Source organism: Melopsittacus undulatus, chromosome 5 (assembly GCF_012275295.1).
Source record: "Melopsittacus undulatus isolate bMelUnd1 chromosome 5, bMelUnd1.mat.Z, whole genome shotgun sequence".
Taxonomy (NCBI): Eukaryota; Metazoa; Chordata; class Aves; order Psittaciformes; family Psittaculidae; genus Melopsittacus; species Melopsittacus undulatus.
The window spans coordinates 56,693,965-56,712,745 of NC_047531.1; the positions used below are offsets into that span (position 1 = coordinate 56,693,965).

At 44.9% G+C, this 18,781-nt stretch overlaps 1 protein-coding gene across 1 annotated transcript in view; it reads right to left on the bottom strand.

The window, feature by feature from the left end:
• The window catches only part of CACNA2D4 (calcium voltage-gated channel auxiliary subunit alpha2delta 4), a 129,712-nt gene extending 111,362 nt beyond the window's left edge, over positions 1-18,350 (bottom strand). The window contains exons 1-5 of the mRNA XM_034063348.1: positions 18,244-18,350; positions 12,907-12,988; positions 5,130-5,246; positions 3,572-3,631; positions 1,862-2,024 (exon numbers count right to left, since the gene is read on the bottom strand). Coding sequence (XP_033919239.1) covers positions 1,862-2,024; positions 3,572-3,631; positions 5,130-5,246; positions 12,907-12,988; positions 18,244-18,350 — 529 coding nt within the window. The remainder of the gene's footprint in view (positions 1-1,861; positions 2,025-3,571; positions 3,632-5,129; positions 5,247-12,906; positions 12,989-18,243) is intronic.
• Positions 18,351-18,781: the final 431 nt, after the last annotated feature.

Genomic DNA, 18,781 nt, shown 5'->3' on the forward strand with positions numbered 1-18,781 from the left:
CCCAGAAAACCAACACTGCACTGAGCACAATTGGCCACACCACACAGGCAGGGCTCAGGAGTGTTTATGTTAGTTGTAACTGCCTAAGACAGAGGAGCTCTAGGATTTCATGCCATTTCTCTCTCCTCTCTTCCCCAACAATTCTTTCATCTCCTCCTCTTTCTTTCACAAAGCCTGAGCTGTCCTTCCTTGCCCCGATCTCATCAGAATCAATAGCAAGTTACAGGCTTGCAAGAATTCATAAGAGACAATGTATATTTGGTGTCTGTGTTGACTCATTGCCTCAGGAGACCAAACAGAGCAGCAGCAATAGAAACAGGGAATTATGAGACTAGTCATTGTAGCATTAGATGTATTAATGTTGAAAGGGAAGGGGCTTTGGCCTACCACTTCCTGTTTAGTCACTTTACTAATGGCAGTTTTGGTCAAAATAAGGGAAAATTGAACTGTGACTTCCCCAGGGATGGGGCCAAAGGAACTCATGCATGAAGGGAGCCAGAAGAGCTGTGGAGAGCCAGGCTTGCTGCAATTTGCAAAAGAGGGAGTGAATACTGCCAAGCACTGGTCCCAGCACGAGCCGTGGGCATCAAATGGCTCCATCTCCTCCTCCTCCATCTCCTGCTCATTCTCCAGCCATAGCAGTTGGATGGTTTGTGTCAAGCTGTAGAGGCAAGAAAACAGCTAGCTGAGCAATGCCCCTCTCCTGTCTCTGACAGCACCCATTTGACCACCTTTTCCTGTATGCTGCTCTAGGCAGCAGCCTACTTCATGTAGCTGCCCACAGCCAGCTCTGCTGGTGGCTCTATTGTGAGCAAGATTTTAGTGTCTGGGGCTGTCAGACCAGATGGAACTCGCTGAAAATCATGTGAGAAATAGAACTCCCTCTACTGTCCCTCTAAATAATGTAACAGTTGTGAGCACAGTCATCAGCACCTGCCCTGTCTGGTCCTGAAGATTGCAAATGAGACATGTAGTGGCACCTTTTTTTCTTGCCAAAATGTATACAAGGGGAAGAGCTGATGGGGAGGCAGGGAAGGAGCCAGTTCAGGCAGCTTTGAATGGTGGCCAAAAGGAGCAGTAAACTCGGAACAATCACAACTGGTGCCTCATCCCGCAGATTTGGCAACGTGCTGACCAGCCTGGAGATGGAATGGTTTCTGGTGCGTAGCCAGAGTGGAAGATGTGCAGGAGGAGAGGACACACTCTAGGCACAGATAAGGCCATATAAACCTCAGTGCCTTCCTGGGCTTCTGCAGCTGCTAAAGTGCTAAAGGCTTGCTGAGAAAAATAACCCAGAATAGTCATGTCCTTCTAGCAGTTGTTAATTATCCTGCCCATGGCAGGGGGGTTAGAACTAAATGTCCCTTCCAACCCAAACCATTCTGTGATTCTATGATTCTACTCCCAGTCCCTATGGATATGCTCATTAAAAGTGTCCCTGTGAGCTGTTAGTGTCCCATACCACAAAGGTACTTGGGATCTAAAATCTCAGCTAAAATCAATGAGATCCTCAACACCTGAAGACCTTGATAGATCTGACCCTTTGTATGGAGTGGTGATTGCCAACGAATTCACATCATTGTGTTTCATAGCATCTTTGGTTGGATAGATGAACCCTAGGAGACTATACTGCCTAAAATGGAGAACTGTCCATAATCAGAGGTCCTTCAAGAGCAGATTATACCTAAACCCTGTCACAGTGACAAACTACAGCACAGACAGCCATGCCTTGGGACAATATCTTTCCAGGCCTGTTTTCTGTCAGCTGTGGGGTTTTTTAATATTCCCATCTTTTCTTTCAGTATTATTACTGGTTGTTTCCACAGCAACCTACTAGTAGTGAGAAAGTAGAGGCCATTACCTTTGTTGTAGACGTTGGTGGGGAGCTGGATATCACTGTACGTTGTGTTCACCAGCAGGTTATTGAAATGCTCATTTGGCTCCAAAATGAATTCATCTCCAAGCTCTACATAATTGTCGTTTTCATCCTTATCATTAATCAGGAGAGAGTTGTAGTAATCAAACTGTTGATGAAGACAATGGAAGAGAGAAAGGCAACAAGAGAAAGACAGACTATCATCAGTACTGCCTGAAAAACACCTTAAAACCTCTTTAAAACATAAAGTGACACCTGAAGAATTTGGGCTTCAAATAGGATCACAATGAGCAACAAACAACAGCCATTATCAACTGAAAATTGTCGAGCTTCCCAAATGATGGTTTCTGACTAGTTTCTCACTGCCAGGTGCCCCCATGACTGAAAGCATGGTCATAACCAGCAGCAGAAGAGCTACCTGAGAGCAAAGGGACAGTGGTGGACTCCTGTGGTCCCTCACAGGTATTTAAGTGACTAGCCAGAGAGATGGAGTGTCTCACTGGGTCTGCCCCCCAGGTTTGCTACAGGGCATGCCAATCCAGACCTTACTTGTCCTGTTTCTACAGCTGTCATTTCCTAGAGTGAACTGCTGGTGTACATCTATCTAGGATTATCCCCTCACTCTGTTGCTCTAAGCAGCAGGCACTCATAAAGAGTGAAGGATAGAGCAGAAGGTGATCAAAGATGATGCAGTTTTCCCCCTGTGAAGCCACTGGTGATTTAGCATCTATAGCCATTTTAGTATCCTCAGGACACTCTTCACTCTTGATAATAGATATTTTTAAGATGTTTTTGTTGACTTTATCCAAGGGCAGAGGTTATTTAAGGCTTTATTTTCAAGTACTAACAGTACTCAGTCTGTGTGAATGATGTGTGGGAATATAGTCAAGTACTTCAACTCACCCATGACCCATACTGTGAATGCAGCTAACCCAACTAGCATGACTGTAATGGGATTCTTAAATAAAGAGGTGAAGATGGTAGCTAGCTTGATTTCAAGAACCATTTTCACTCCCACCTTTTCCCAGCATGGAGATGTGTACTAGCAGGGATAGCCTGTACTTCTACTAAACACTGTGTGCTTTTGCTGAAGACAATGGACATTCTTCAGCAGAGTTTTCACTCCAGTTCCCTTCACCAACAATAATCCCATAGCTTGGCTACAATAGCTATTAACAGAAAGCCAATTATCCAAACGACTCGGACAACACCAAGCTTTCACTTAAGGGGAAGTCCTGTCAAGAGGGTATCTGCAGGGTAGAGGAAAGGTGATGGGAGCTGTTGAGAATGATAGTGAGAAACTCAGCTCATTGGAAATAACAGTTTGCTGTGGGTATTTGTAACAGCATCTGCCTCATCACTCATATACACTCAATTTTTAGTTCATTTTCCAGTCAAGTAATCAACAAAACTCCAGCTAATTTGCAACAACGCATCATATAGTGACAACGTTGGTGTGCAGAAATGTGCTGCCAATAACATCACACAACCCAACATCTTCATAAATCCTCCCCCTCCCAACGCCGAAGAGACTAATCTCCTTGGTGTTACTAGGTTTGGGATCTGCCAAGGGAGTATCTTACACTAGTTTCTAGACAACCTGAGTGCCCTGAAGACAAGGAAACTCCTAACCTGTCCATGAACCTGAGGTGGCTGATGCATGTCATATTTTGTCACTGACCAGGATAAACTTACCTCCAGTGAGGAGTTGTACTCATGGTTCAGATCTGCATCTTCTGCTGCATCCACCAACCTCTAATGCAAGCACATGGAAAGAAAGATGACAGAGTGCTGTAAAAAACCCTCCATAAGCTCTTCCAGCTGTATCAGCCATTCACACAGGTAGTGAAAAGACACACAACTGCCTCCTTTACCACAACAGAGTCACAGGGCTATAAACTTTCCTCTTACCCTCCTTTTCTGCTGACCTGTCATTCTGTGCTGCAACTTTACAGCTTGGAAGGTATATTCAAAGCTATTTACTGCCAAGTATATTCACACCTACTTACTCCAGAATCCCCACTGAACCCCTGAGCAGTCTTAGATATCACAGGACATAAACAAACAGAAACATGTTGATTCAGAGAATGAACAGCCAGAGATTTAATTTCATTTTCCATGAACCCTTCCAAAAAGCCATGGGAAAGGCATGGCAGACCCAGCCTGATGTCAGTATCTTGTCAGAATAAAAGGTCTTGTGGGAGTCCCAATCTGGTATATTATTACTGAGACAAAGACCATGACTTGATTTCATAAAGGCCTCAGTGATGGTGTGGCCATTTATAAGCTCTTACCATTTATGGAAGACAAAATAATCAACTAGTATTCTCCACTGTGATGCTTCAGGGCACTAGTTCTCAATTGGTACAGACTGGGAAGGAATCCAGCTACACATGCACATGTTTTCAGAGCTGCACAATCAGCGACAGTCTCAGCAAAACTACTTTTTGCTCCTTCACAAAGGATAAGGAAATCCAAACACTGGAAAAGTCTGGCTATGAATTTAATGTTATGGGCCAAAGCTCTGGGTCTAAATATGCCCACATTTCACTTCGGGATTCAAATGATGTGTTTCTGGATGACTTTTCCACATTAGATGCCTTTAACAGTCAAGGCTCTGTGACTATAGAAATATGCTTTTCATAGTGGGTAAATATAAGGGAATATGATAGATCCTTAGATGCAAGAGGTAAGAGAGGCCATAATGATTACTTGCTCTGATCTCCAACACAGCAACAGCTAAAGACCTCTTGCCACCTCCTCCACACTTCCTCATGTACACAGCTGGAAATCCAAGCACTTTCCTTGCAGCTTCTGTTCAGGGGCTGCAGAAATCTCCCTTGAGCCACACACACAGCTGAAACAAGCTACCAGTCTTCAATGGCCAGATTGCATTATGCAAGGATGGATTTTCTCTTGCAAGAGGTGTTTTTTTGCTCTTTAAACAGCTTTTTTCTCCTGGAAGAGTATTCATTCCCTCATATTTATTCCTAGACTTTGTTTGTATCTCATTTCCTACTTTGGGCTGAGGGAGAAGCCAGCATTCCCTTGTCTGAACGCCCACATCCTCCCACCAGTGTCTACTTAAAGCTCAGAGCAAGCAGCCAGCTGCACCAGCAGGCATTTTGTTAGGCAATGAAGTCCTCATGCAACCTCTGTGCCCACACTCTCCTGGTACAGGCAGGAAGCTTTGTGTCTACTGCTCGGGGGCTGACAGGAGAGGGTTTCCTTTCTTTAGCCCTGGTGGTCTTACCTCAACGGCTTCGACCTTCCTGCGGAGCATGCTTTCCATCTGCTCTGAGAACTTCTTCACCAGCTCCAAGCCATCCACCTCTTTGATCTTCAGGGTTGGCTCCACGTCTTTGTACTTCTACCCAAGGGAAAGCAGAAAACCCTGCTGAGCAGGAGGCTCATAAGGAGAGGGGTGAATCTGTTATTGTTAGCTGGGTGTTATTATTTTTAGTGAAGAAAGATGTGTTGAAAGAACCAGTCTGATTTATCACCTTCCCCCCTCTTTGTATTTCCCCCTTCTTCAGGGTGTGTGCAGATCACTGGCCATAACACAAAGCATTTTGACTAAGTAAAAGCAACTGATCCAACTGTGAGCTTGTAACTGTTGAACACAGCAATGTACCTGAAGCTATTAATGCCTACAAATGAGAGAAGAGCAGAAGAAGCTTTTGAAAACCAAAAATACACATTGTGCTTACATCCATAATAGCATTATATGCATCACATACCTGAAATTTACTTAAGGCAGAGAGAAGGGCAAGGAACTGTATACTGTTATTATATTGCCTCCTACACCATATGTGTTCTGGGTCACTAGTGGGAGAGATGTCATGCTAGTGTAATAACTTGTCCTCCCACAATGCCATCCTATCTGTAGGGTAACTTATCAGGTCGGCAGCAAGAAGGGTCTACTCAGGCTTGTGTGGGAAACTGCTAAGGAAAGGTCAGTGAGACAGTTATGATACTTTATTCAGCATGCATGACCCACTTTGAGCCAAGAGCACCACAGAGGTGATTCCCTGAAACCAGGAATTACGAGTGTAACTATTTACTGCTGCCTCCACTGTGAGAGATGCTGTAATAAGAAGGATCTGGGTCTGACAGCCTTATAGATAATCAGTTTCTTCTGACCATGTTTTGTAGAATCTAGGCATTAAAAACCTGACAGTACTCCTGAACTGGATAACTGTAATCTGCCTCCCTAAATCTTCCCTTTCAAGACTGGATACAATGGCCTTTATTTCCCCTTTTTTAAAAAAATCCCAACATAACAAAGATAGCCAGAAATTAAAACAACCTGCAAAAGGACACAGTATGGTTAACTTATTTCAGAAAAGCCAGAGCCTTTTCCTCCAGCAATGTGGAATCATGAAGGCAACAGAGACTGAATTTCCCTGATCCCTCATTATAATTTCTCTCTGCAGTGTGTACACATCCCTTCCACCTACATGCTGTATTAACACCACAGCAGCAATCTCAGCCAGGGCTGGACTTCTTGTGCTGGTAAATATGAGGTGGTGAAAGGATAAGGGGATGGCAGGGCTTTAGAGGCACTTTTGAATTAGAAGAAAGGGGCTGATGACAACTTTGGATGTCTTTAGGGTGGGTAGTAGAGCTCCTTTTCTTCAAGAAGCTCATTGACCATCTGAGAGGGAGGAAAGGCAGCTGAGCACAGACAGGGTAAGAAATGCCTTGAGGATGGGGCAGGCTGAGGACATCAGAAACAGCAGCATCCAGCCTGCAGCAGGCATGGCGGGGAGGCTGCTTGCTCTGTCTGGCGTGATTAACAGCAAGGGTTTTACCGGATTAAATATGCCAGTCCTTGCATCCCCTCTGCTGTGGCTGAGTAGGCAGGACTGGCAGGGGAGGAGGTAGGGTTGAACACGAAGGTTAGTGTAACCATGATGCTGAAAGAGGGATGTGCAACAGCAACCCCCCCAACTGAGGTCCCTGACTGCTGACAAGAGCGCAGGACACATCCCAGCTGGTGCCTGTCCCATTTAGCTCTGTGTCATGGTTTCATTGTAAGGGAAGGGATCTTTGCCAGGCTAGGCTTTAATCAGGCCCTCCTCGGGGGGAGGAGGGTAATCTCTCCTGGGAAAGCTAGTGAAGGGGGGGACCACACCAGTACGGGCAAGCACTCACTTTACAAAGTGACCTGCCATCGGTTACCTTGGATCATATCTTGAATGAAAAAGAACAAGGCTTTTCACCTCTCAGTTATTGTTTAATATGCTTCTGACACATTGACAAGTAGATGTCAACAAGGTAAAAGTAATCATGAGCAATCAGTCTGTTAATACTGTACACACGTCTCAGCCCTGGGATCTAGCCAAGAATGGGAAGACCAGAAAACAACCACCAGAAAGTTTTCTGCAAAGTTTCAGTAGGCTGCAAGAAATACACCTGGTTTGAGCTTTTTTTTCCCCTACAAACAATCTAGCAAACCACTTTCTGTCTGAATCTCTGCCACTAAATTCAACTGCTATTAATGCACATTTACTCCAAGACTTCCTAAAGGTGAGCAATGAAGTAGTAGCTGTGACTGTGATATTGTTACCAGACACCACATGTGAAAGTATGCATATACCAACACAGGTGCTTGTAGCTGACCAAGATTAACCTGCATAGAATAAGTTTAGGGTTCAAGTTATCAGATCATTATAATTTCCAGAACAGAAATTAGCTGTTGACTAGGGAGAACTGGCTGAAAGGATCTGATGTTGAAAAGAGGCCAAAAAGTTCTGATCTAACAGAAAATCTTTTCATATTCATCTAGTAATTAGTATTCCCTTAAAATAGCAGGAGCAAATCATTAAGATTCTCCTTCTGCAGTGATGGGGGTGGTGACTTAAAAATTGGAATATCCAGGATCCAGTATTCTAAGTTTTATCTGTGAACAGAGATATATCACCAAATATATTTTCTTGTTGCCACCTCCATGAAATTGAGCCCATTGGAGTACACAGTGTTGCATTACTCACTGCTAGTGAAACTATATTAAGAGTGTGAAAGACATCCCTTTCATCTTCACCCAGGAAAATGTCTTGACTGAACTTCTATAACTTCTATTCTTCACCGTGCAGTTATTTATCATGCTTTCTAGTAATTACATAGCTGGAGCAAACAGTCAAGCTGTGCTGTCCTTTCTCAGCCCTGTCCAAAGGGACAGGCAATCAGCACCTCAGCTCCATAAGGAAGCAGGAGGCAATTCTCAGGAAACACTTAGAATGCATCATTTACACAGTAGAAGAAAAAGTGAAGATTTGGGTCTGCTGAAGCTGATGGCGTTCCTGCCACTTGGAGGCAAGGCCTGAGAAGCCCAGAACCACCATTGTATCTTCCTGGCATGGCTGCCACTGGTGGCCCCAGGCCTTTGATTGCAGCAGCAAGACTATGGCAAACAGACTTAGGCCACAAGTTGCAGCTTTCTGTTCCTTAGCTCTGGGAGATGATCTTGTCTTCCCCATACTCAGCCTTTCCCATTGCCTCTCTATTCCAGCAGTATTGCTCTCAGCTGTCCTGGACCCCGGCCAATTCTAATACAGATCCATCACCTTAGAGCCAGGTTTAAGTGTGCAGGCTTATCATAGAATCATAGAATGGTTTGGGTTGGAAGGGATCTTAAAGATCATCTGTTTCAACCCCTCTGCTGTGGGCAGGGACACCTTCCACTAGACTGGGTTGCTCAAAGGCCCATCAAGCCTGACCTTGAACACTGCCAGGGAATGGAAGCATCTTCATAATGAAGAATTTCTTCCTAGCATCTAATTTAAATCTCCCCTCTGTCAGTTTAAAGCCATTTTCCCTTGTCTTCTCCCTACTTGCCCTTGTAAAAAGTTCCTCTTCAACTTACCTTAACTTCTGCTGCATAATCATAGAACAGTTAGGGCTGAAAAGGACCTTAAGATCATCTAGTTACAACCACCCTGAATATTTCAGTCATCAAACCAAAAATCACTCTTCAGCTTCTGCTACCTTGATGGAGTTTAATTTGAGGATATCCTTACTGCTTGGGATAGAGAAACACCTGGGGGCTTTCTCAAAGCCTTTTGATCCAGGATGAGAACCTGCCTTTGTGAATTCAAGAGATGTCTACTGATTCACCAGATCTCTTGGAACAATAAAGCCTGTCAAGAAATTGACTGTTTGGATTTGCAATGAGATATTAAAATTCTTCTGGGAAAACAAAAAAAAACCCTACGGAAAACCGAACAGACTCAAAGCCACAAAAGGAAGTTTATGCTAAATATTAACGAGAAGGTCTACATACAGAACATTCAGTTACTGAAAAATTATGGCTCTCAAAGCAACAATAAGCTAGCTACTTTGAGCCTATTAGGCACAAGGGTGCATGAAATAAAATATGAAAGGTGCTGTTTTCTCTCAGTTTGTATTTCCACAAAGGCAAAATGCCCATCAACTTCAGCAAGAAAGGTCTCTACATTGTGCCCCTCACTCCTCTGCTGGTCTGTGCATGCTCACATACACAGAGAAATATTTAATGTGAAAGAGAGGCAATTTTCCAGACTTCAGGGCATTTGGCTCCCCTGCACAGGCCTGCAATCTTCACTACTCTAGTGATCCACATAAAGTTACTTGTGGTCTGCCAAGGTGCATCTCATGGGGCATGAAAACGTTGCTATTAGTAAAAGCTCTGTATATGCCCTCCTGAAGCCATCCTTCTGTAGCAGTGTACGTGTCATGGATGCAGAGGCAGCCCTCCAGGAGCATCTCTGTTTTGAGATGCCGATTTGTGAGTAGGTATCAAACCCAGGGCTTGCTAAGGAAACAGAGGCTGAGAGAAGGACTGAAGTTGTGTGTGCTGGCTGGTCCTACCCTATTTCCCTAGTCCCAAGGAAATAAGGGAATATCCCTGGACCATTTCCCTAGGCCCAGGGAAGTAAGGGAAAATCAAAGAGCTCAAGAAGAGCGACTTCAAGGTTGAAAGGCAATCCTGAACTATTTAAACTGCTGAGGTTAGGGCAGTCCTGAGCTGTTTAAACCACTGAAGTTAGGGCAGGTGACCTGGTTTCAGCTGGGATGATTTTCTTCCTAGTTGCTGGTACAGCTCTGTATTCTGGATTTAGTCTGAAAATAATGCTGATAACACACTGATGTTTTAATTGCTGCTATGTAGTGCTTACCCTGATTGAGGACTTTCCAGTCTCTCATGCTCTGCTAGTGAGAAGGGGCACTAGAAGCCAGGGGGAAGCAGAGATAGGACACCTGACCCAAACTAGCTTAAGGGGTAGTCCATACCACAGCACATCATGCCCAGTATATAAACTGGGGTGAATGGGCTGGTAGGGTCTGATCACTGGGGATTGGCTGGGTACCAGTCAGCAGGCAATGAGGAATTGTATTGTGCATCACTGTGTTTACTGAGTTTTGTTTTATTTTTTTTCTGGTTTATACTTTCTTATTATTATAACACTTTTTATTAATATTATATTGCACTTTATTTTAATTATTCTTATCTCAACCTATAGATTCTACATTCTCTTCATTTGACTCCCCATGCCACCCTGGCTGGGGAAGGAGTGAGTGGTATGGCACTTAATTGCTGGCTGGGTCTAAACCACAACAGCAGGACAGGATATGTGTTTGGGATATGGCTCTTCACTGAAGTGTTAACAGAGCAAGTCTGGGTCGAGCTCATCTGTATCCCAGTGCTGGAAGTGCTGATAGTGGCTCACTGAAGGACAGTTTGCCTCTGAATCATGGGTGACAGTGTCCCATGCAGAGCATCCAGAGGCTGTGCAAAGCACAATCTCTCTGTGCTGCATCCAGGCCCCAGCACTTGCAAGAGCAAATGAGACACCTTCCCCTCTCCAAGAACAAAACCATGTGGACAAGGACTGAGACAGGAAAGTGCAATTGTTTTATAAGGCTGTCAGACCACCAGGGAAATATAGCTCTGCCTTGCCTGCCCTTGACATGAATGCAAGATAGGATTTTGTAACATTCAGGTTTCTTTTTCATCAAAAATCTGTTTTCTTTACTTCCAGTGAATTACACCAAAAGCTGATAAAGTTAAATTTTGTTCAAGATCTGGTTGCCATGACTGTAATTTTCAGTGGTACTATATTCGCATCTTCTCTCTTAGATTACTCAGGAGACAACTGTCCTGGTTGGACACCCCCTGATTGCCTAAGCACCCTTTTCAAACCAGTTTTGCATATCCCTGATAACACCCTCACCCTTGGTCATTGTGCTTGTAGTAAATGTGGTCAAAGCCCTTCCGCTCGTGAAACCAAGCCATCAATACTAGCATCTACAGGTCTCATATAACCCATACCCCAAAAAGATTAAGATTCCAAGAGACAAGACAGTATTGACAGAGGGAGATGAAATAATCGGGTACAACAGCCCTAACGGGTCAACAGCACAGCTGTCTTAACACCCACCCCAGTACCACATTGTACCACATTGTTAACTCTCACAACACTGGTATTTTCAAGCTAAACCCTGTTTTTCTGGGTCCCACTGACTTTTGGACCTGAAGGAACAACTCCCTTAATCTCTTGGTAGAAATAGCCACACAAGCACTGCAAGTTGGCTGTGTTGAAGCATACCTATATAGCATTAGATGCAGATGCCTGACTATCAAATAATCCCAGTCTGTATCTTACACCCAATGGAGCTCTGGCACCCACCAGAGATACCTTAGCATGCCACTTTGCCTCTGAAAATTATCACTTGGAGACCTCATGGAAGAATGGGCAATGCAGATATCATCCAAACCACTAAAAGCCAAACTTTTACCTGCATCTATACCCACCACAGCTGCCTCATGAAGTACCTCTATTCGTGCTGACAGATTTTTTTACACAGTGCACAGTGGTACATTCCTCCTAAAAAGGCCTGATGATCAGTATGGATCTTTTGGGTGGATGCTGAAGGCCAAAGGTGATACACCTTTACTTCAGATAGAAAGCAACGCTATTGGTACAGGGAAAGAAGGGCTCAGCAGCAAGGCAAGGCAAATGACACCCAGATCCTTCCTTTTGTACTGAGATATGGGTGCTGCTACTAATACGAGGACAGAAATCAGACACCTGGAAGGCCTAAGAGACAGTGAAGGGTTTGTATTGAAGAGAAGTATCAGAGGAAAAGTAAAGAAAAGGAACTGGACAGCCCCATGGGGTGGAGAGGGGACTGCATAACTTCAGATGCACTCAGCAGCCACCAGGCCCCCTGTGCAGCACTTGGGACCTGTTGATCCATGCAGCCCTGCTGCTGCAGTGCAGAGCTCACCAAGCCTGGAAGAGGAGCAGCCATTCACCTCTGACTTCAGGAGTCAAAGTAACAGGACAACTTCTCTACATCTGCAAATGGGACCTTTATTAAAGCCCCTGGCGCTACACCCTTTAATGTTGGTTTCAGGCACTGAAACTGTTGTTTCTGTGCAACAGTGCCTGGTGTTTGGTGACCAGGCCAAGCAGAGCTCTGCACCTCTGGAAGATCGTGGCTCCAAAGGCAGCTGCCTCAGGGACCTTGTCCAAAGCAGGGTTTCAAGGGCAGAATTCAAAGAATTAAGTGACTGGTGGAAGACAGATGAAGAAAGCAGAAAGAAACATGAGTGCCAGCTGGAGAGCTGCAGGAGGGGACAATGGGATGACCATGAACATGGGAGTGAAGGGCAGGAGAGGAACTGATAGGCACTTAGGAAAGGAGGAGCGAAGGGTCAGTACAAAAGGGCATACAATGACTATCAGAGGGGAAACAAAATTAGCACTGTTAAAAAGTGTTTATTTTTTTAAATGGGACTATTTAAGTGTCATTCAGCCATGGCTAATGAAAGCAGGAAAGGCATTAGATAGATGGTTGCCCCTCTCCTGTTCATGGAGAATGGCCACAGGGCATCACTCTCTGCTTATGGGTATGAACCTACACAGGTTTTGAGAGTTAACTGGAGACCTGTGTGGCTTGCTTTCTTCCATCCCAGAAGAAAGCTTGGAGGGCTACATGGGGAGGCAGTGCAAAGCAGTTGAACCCTCACAGCTTTTGCCTACCTTCTGCAACAGGAGAGAGCCTGAATACTTGGTCACAATGGAGTACAGCTCCCCACCAAAGGCATCTGCCCAAGCCTTCACCCTAAAAAAAATGAAAAAAGGATAAATCAGTGTTAATAAAAAATCAACAGAACTGTTTACTTCTTCAGACAGGGAAAACTCAATTTTCCCGAGCATGAATCCCCCCCTTATTTCTCTAAGCCACTATTATGACAGCAACAAAGCTTTCTCCCCATACTGCTAGCCAGACAAGGAGTAAGGCAGGCAGCAAGCATTGCTCTTGGACATTCTGTCTGGGACAGTGGTCAGTGAGGAGAGACACTGAGTTCTGCTGGTCTGAGTCACTATTTTGACTAAGTCAAATTGTCACCAAGTGTTGACTTAAGTGAATTTGTCTCACATAGCTTTAGAAGTACAAAACTTCTACATTCGGTCTTCAGTATCAGCTGTATTACTCTGTTGTGAGCAAAGTGATATGAACAGCTCTCTGCAGACACCTATTAGTCTTCACTGATTGCAGACAGAGCCTGGGGTGAAGGGCTAGACATCTAATGTCAAGACTGCTGAAGAGAAATAAGTGCCAGACCTGAAAGAAGTTGTCAAGGTTCACCCGTTGGATTCAGTTCCTAGAGCTTTGTGGAGCAGAGACTAACAAGCCAGACTAATTTACTGCTCTCAGTGAAGATACTACAGCTTGATAATGCCAGAGTAGATTACACACCTCATCACTGTAAAACACTACTTGCGTTTGTGCCATCCTGTAAATAACTGACAATAGCAATACCACATGGAGTACATAAGGATGTTGAAGACCAGCCTGAACATCAAGCCATCCAAATCAAAATAGATGGCTCTCATTACTGACAGAGCACTTCATCAGAAATCTGTTACATGATTCACATTAAGCAGATCCACCTACATGCAGTTGCTTCAACAAGTATTCACTTAAGAGAGATTTATTCAATGGGATAAATAGCCTTCTCCACTTACCAGAACACACTACTTATTTATGGGGTGCAGAGTCTTAGCTACGGCTTCCAGTAGATTTCTTCCAGTCCTAAGCAGGCTTTACCATCAGGGTCTAATTTCTCAGTGCATCACACCACTTTCATAGCACAATAAAACACCAACAGAGATGAGCTCTGGAGTAAAGCCAGCACAGCAATGGTGGAATAATCACAACAGCTAACTTCAACCTGGGAAAGACTGTTTAGACTCTCTTCTTGAAATAGAGTAGTAGACAACTATAGGAATGATTTGAAACATACTTAAGGCTTCTATACTGAACCACACCTCTTTCCACTGCCTATAAAAGGAGTATAATAAGAGAGTGGGTGTCTTTTTTAATCACTCCTCAATTAGCAACGAGGTGTTAATTTCTAGCCACAGAGTGTGCTCTAGCACCAGCTGAAGTCAATAGGAACAAGGCTTATCAATTCCCTCCCTCCCCCTGCCCCCCCCTTTTTTTTAGCATTGTACTCTGCATCTTATTTTGACAGCCAGAGATTTTACCTCTTCATTTCATTCTTAAATACAAAAGAGTATGGGTATTTGCAAGGACAGCAAGATTTATTTCCCCATATCAGAATTATTCTAGCAAGCCTATAATAAAAGAGGAAAACATAACAGGGACCTTATGGGATGCTTTCCTTCTTGTTGTAGTAACTAACAGATTCCCTGATGTATAAGGAGCTCTGAATCAACATTTAACTCAATGCCCATCTGCTGCTGATGGTTTTATAGCTTTTATGTATGAGACGTTTTGTGCTGGTATTGACTAATATTTTGCATTCTCCTCACCTTTTGCTGCGGAAGAAGAGAATGTAGACATGAAGTTTGGGATAGTAATTTTAGCAATGAAGTTTATCGTTACCCTATTTGCCTCCTCCAGAAACGAGGTGTGTATGATCCTGGCCTTTCCGTTTTGTGTTGTGTCTGTGGCAGTGCATGTGTCCCTATTCCTTCCAGCCCTCATCATTTTTCAACCCCTTAGGGTGGAAGAGTCTGTGATATATGTGTATAAAATAACAGAAAGATGCTATTACTGAAGTAAGAGGCCCATAATACAAGCTTAGCAACAATACGTCACTAGAGAAGCCAGCCATACACACAGTTTCATGGAAGATCCCCTCCCTACTGCTTGTGGATCAGCTCAGCTGTGCAGTCTTTAAGTCCATCATGACTTGGGATTCTCTGCTTTCCTAAAAACAGGACAAGAGAACACTGTTTTTTAGCCTTTGGGAGCATTTTTAGCAGAGAGAGGGCCAGAGACGAGCAGCTTTGGAGGGCTGGTTGGAAAGTTAGGTATCACAGAGGAATGGGAGGCCACAAAGGTCCCGAAGCCCCGTGTGACAGGGCTGAGGAGTGGGTAATTAAAAATATAGAGTGGCATTTTACAGAAGTTGAAAAGGAGACAAATGGAGAGGTGGAAATGTGCTGGCATTTACATATTTAAAAGACAATTATTTGCGAGGGAAGGGAGTAACCTCAAATACTGGGAAATCAAGGGCAGCCTGGAATTTAAATAGGCTTCCTTATTTTTTTTATAAACAGGTTAGAGAAAAAGTCAGTCTAAAATTCATCAGGTTGCAGAGAAATTTCATCTAAGGCTGCTAGCTCCATGAACCCAGGAAGAGATATATACAGGTGGTAGGAGCAGTCTAAAGAGGCCATATCAGGTTGGCCTTCACCTCTCCCACCAGCATTTCCTTATGTTTATTGGTGTCCTAAGCGGCAAAGGCTGAGCAGCCAGCTCCAGATTCTCACCATCCTCACTATCCTCACAGCTACAAGCACTCCTGACCATGCCATGGCCAGCTGATGAGCAGTGCAGTGCTCAGCACAGCAGAGCAGTGGCCAGGAGTAAAGAGGAGGTGGCTTCTGTGCTGACCTTGAACCCCAGAAGCACTGCTAGTAATTGACTGAGTAGAGTTTTGCACCCTGGAGTTAAAAGCCAAGTGAGCTTCGCAAAGATGTGAATAAACTGGCAATGAACTGAACACAGTGCAACAAAGCCAGACATGACTTGGGGAGCAGCACAGGCTCACTTAGCCTTATGTCACCATTGTGATTGAACCCAGCTGGTGTTTCAGTCTTTGGTTTTGTGTCCCCAGAATGTCCCTGCATAAGCTATGGAGCAAGTCCATTTTCTGTTGATTTACTCCCTTTGGCCCTCTGGCCAATGTGCTCTTCTACTGAAGTTTCATTCAAAGAGAGCAACTTTAATATTTTAGTTAAATTCAGGAGAGGATTTCAAACACCAGGGATTAATTCAGCTGTTGGTCTGATTTCAGTGCTAGGGGAGAAAAGCTTTTTTCTATTGTTTACTCTTCATTCTTGTACTTGAATACGTTCCAAATTGTGCAAAGTGACGCAACTCTTTTCTCAGTAGTAAAGGACTATCACATTATAACCAAACACATCAGAAAAGGATTTGGTCAGAGATTGTCTGCCTGTAATCCCTGCACTTGTATTCAGTAGCAAAAACAGCATAAAGGTTGTCCAGGTTATTAATGCTGCAGATTTCAAGGCCAAAAGGTATTTCCATGCAGTATTTACCCAGGGCATGGAAAGCTTATTCTTATTTTCCATGGTTTAAAATTATCAGAAGTTGGATTTTATTCTCTGTAACCTCTGTGTCCTTTTTGTGAGATGCAAATCAGAAGCACTTCGATGAGGAAGGGCTTGAAAGTGCAGCCAAGAATAAAATTGGTGGCAAAGTTTCCTGAGACCCTCCCCGGATAAAGTCAGCGCAGCTCCTGGTAATTGCCTAGGCTGTATTGGTGAGCACATCTGCAAAGGGTCTTATAGGCAATGATCGAATATAAAACATTTTCTCAGTCTCAGGAAAGGGCTTGAGCTGCCTTTGGTTGGTTTATCAGACATGTCTGCTCCTGAAACTGGATGGCAGTGTTGCCTCCTCTCCAGACCAACCTGCTGTCCTGTGCGGACAGACTTATCCTGGCTCCAGAGAACCTGCCCCCCAACAACTTTTACCAGCCGTGGTGCTGACATTTTTAATCCTTAAAGGATTTAACTTGCCTAAATCAGCTTACAAGGTGAAGTTTTCATACACTGGGTTTGCTGAGAGCTCTCAGCCTCCTGGGGAGCTGTCAGGGCAGGCTGTGCTGCTGGTGGGGAGTTTTCCAGCAGTGACCGTGTTGGAGGAGCTGCTTACACACACCAACACACACATGCAGGCATGGGTGCCCTGAAAAACCACATCCAAAAAGGTGCATGAAGATTCCTTGCATGTGCACTAGTACCCGGACACAAATGCTGCATGTGCTCCATCCCTGGCAGTGTTCAAGGCCAGGCTGGGACAGGGCTTTGAGCAACCTGGTCTAGTGGAAGGTGCCATGCCCATGGGAGGGGGGGCTGGAAATAGATGATCATAGAATCATACAATTATAGATGATCTGTAAAGTTCCTTCAAGCCCAAACCATGCTGTGCTTCTGTGCACAAAATACGGTTGTTTATGCTTTTTATTGCAGCTCAGCTTTCTATTTCTATGCTCCAAAGCTCGGGGGAGGGCTATTATACCTTTTGTAATAAGGCGTAGCAAGAGTAAGGAAGAAAAGGTGCTGTGGCCTCTTTACTCTATGTAGCCTCCATGACCCTAACATCCCGTGACATCTGCCCATGTGAATAAACACATGTGTGTATTATCCAGGCTGCGTATATGCACACAAAGGCTTTTTTTCAGCCATCAGTGTATCAGACCAACACAAGGGATCAGAGCTGCAAAGCTTGTACTGAAAGATCCATATCTAGTGTGTATTAGAGAGATGCATCTTCACTCGAACACCCCATGTGTATGCCTGCTGCAGCCAGGTCCTGACCACTGTACACATCCCCAGGGTGTCCCTGGCACTGTCTGCTGCAATGGCTCTGCTAAACTGGGCAGCTGCTAAACTGGGGCTGCTTGCATCTGCCTCCATGGCTGAATCTTTCCAAATTGCACCCATGGTGGGGTTTGATGAGCATGTCTTTAAACTGGTTTTGTCTTCTGCCACCCAGTGCATTAAGCAATGCATTAATAAATGTCGAAGTACTCAACTAAAGCAGTTGAGTAGCATTGCTCTGCTTGACGAATGGGAAAATGAGGCATTGCATCCACACTAGACCTGTGAATGGAATTTGTGGCTCCCATTCCCATGTCTTTTCCCATAAGCCATCGCCACCATTGGAAGGAAATACAACTTCTCCTACAGTGACGTGCTCCTTCGGAGAAGCCTGCACCCGCAGCGCTTCCATTCCCATCCCCCTGCCCATGCCCACAGCATTGCCCACTCCACACCAGAAACACTGCACAACAGAGAGAAGGAAACACTTACGTTTCCAGTGGGATCTTTGTCTGGGCCCTGGCAGAGGGCAGGAGGCAGAAGAGCCAGAGTGTCATCCACAGGACGGCCCAGGGCCCCATCCTCCATGTGCTAACCATCAGCAAGAGGACCAGACAGCAGGATGTGGGGCTTCCCTGTCCTTCCCACGGCCCCGGGGGGGATCCCACGCAGCCCCTGCCATGCTGCCACACTGGATATCCTCACGCTGAGGGGCCAAGCCCCAGGGTGACCCTGGCTGCCTCCGCCCTGGAAATGCCACTCCTGGTACCGGGTGCTGTCACGGTGTCTCTGATGCAGGGCAGGTGGCTATAAACCTGCAGGGACCCTCGCTGGTGGGAACCCGTGGGTGCGGTGCATCTCTGTGCCCCCAGGAGCGGCCGTGTCGGGAGGGAGAATTCGTGCTGCGAGCTGCAGTAGCTACGTAATCCCCTGCCAGCCCCTTAATCCCCTCACCAAGCAGCAGCAGCCACAGATTTAGAGAAGTGGAGTGGGATAAAATCACACGGGATTACTCTGATTCCTGAAGATG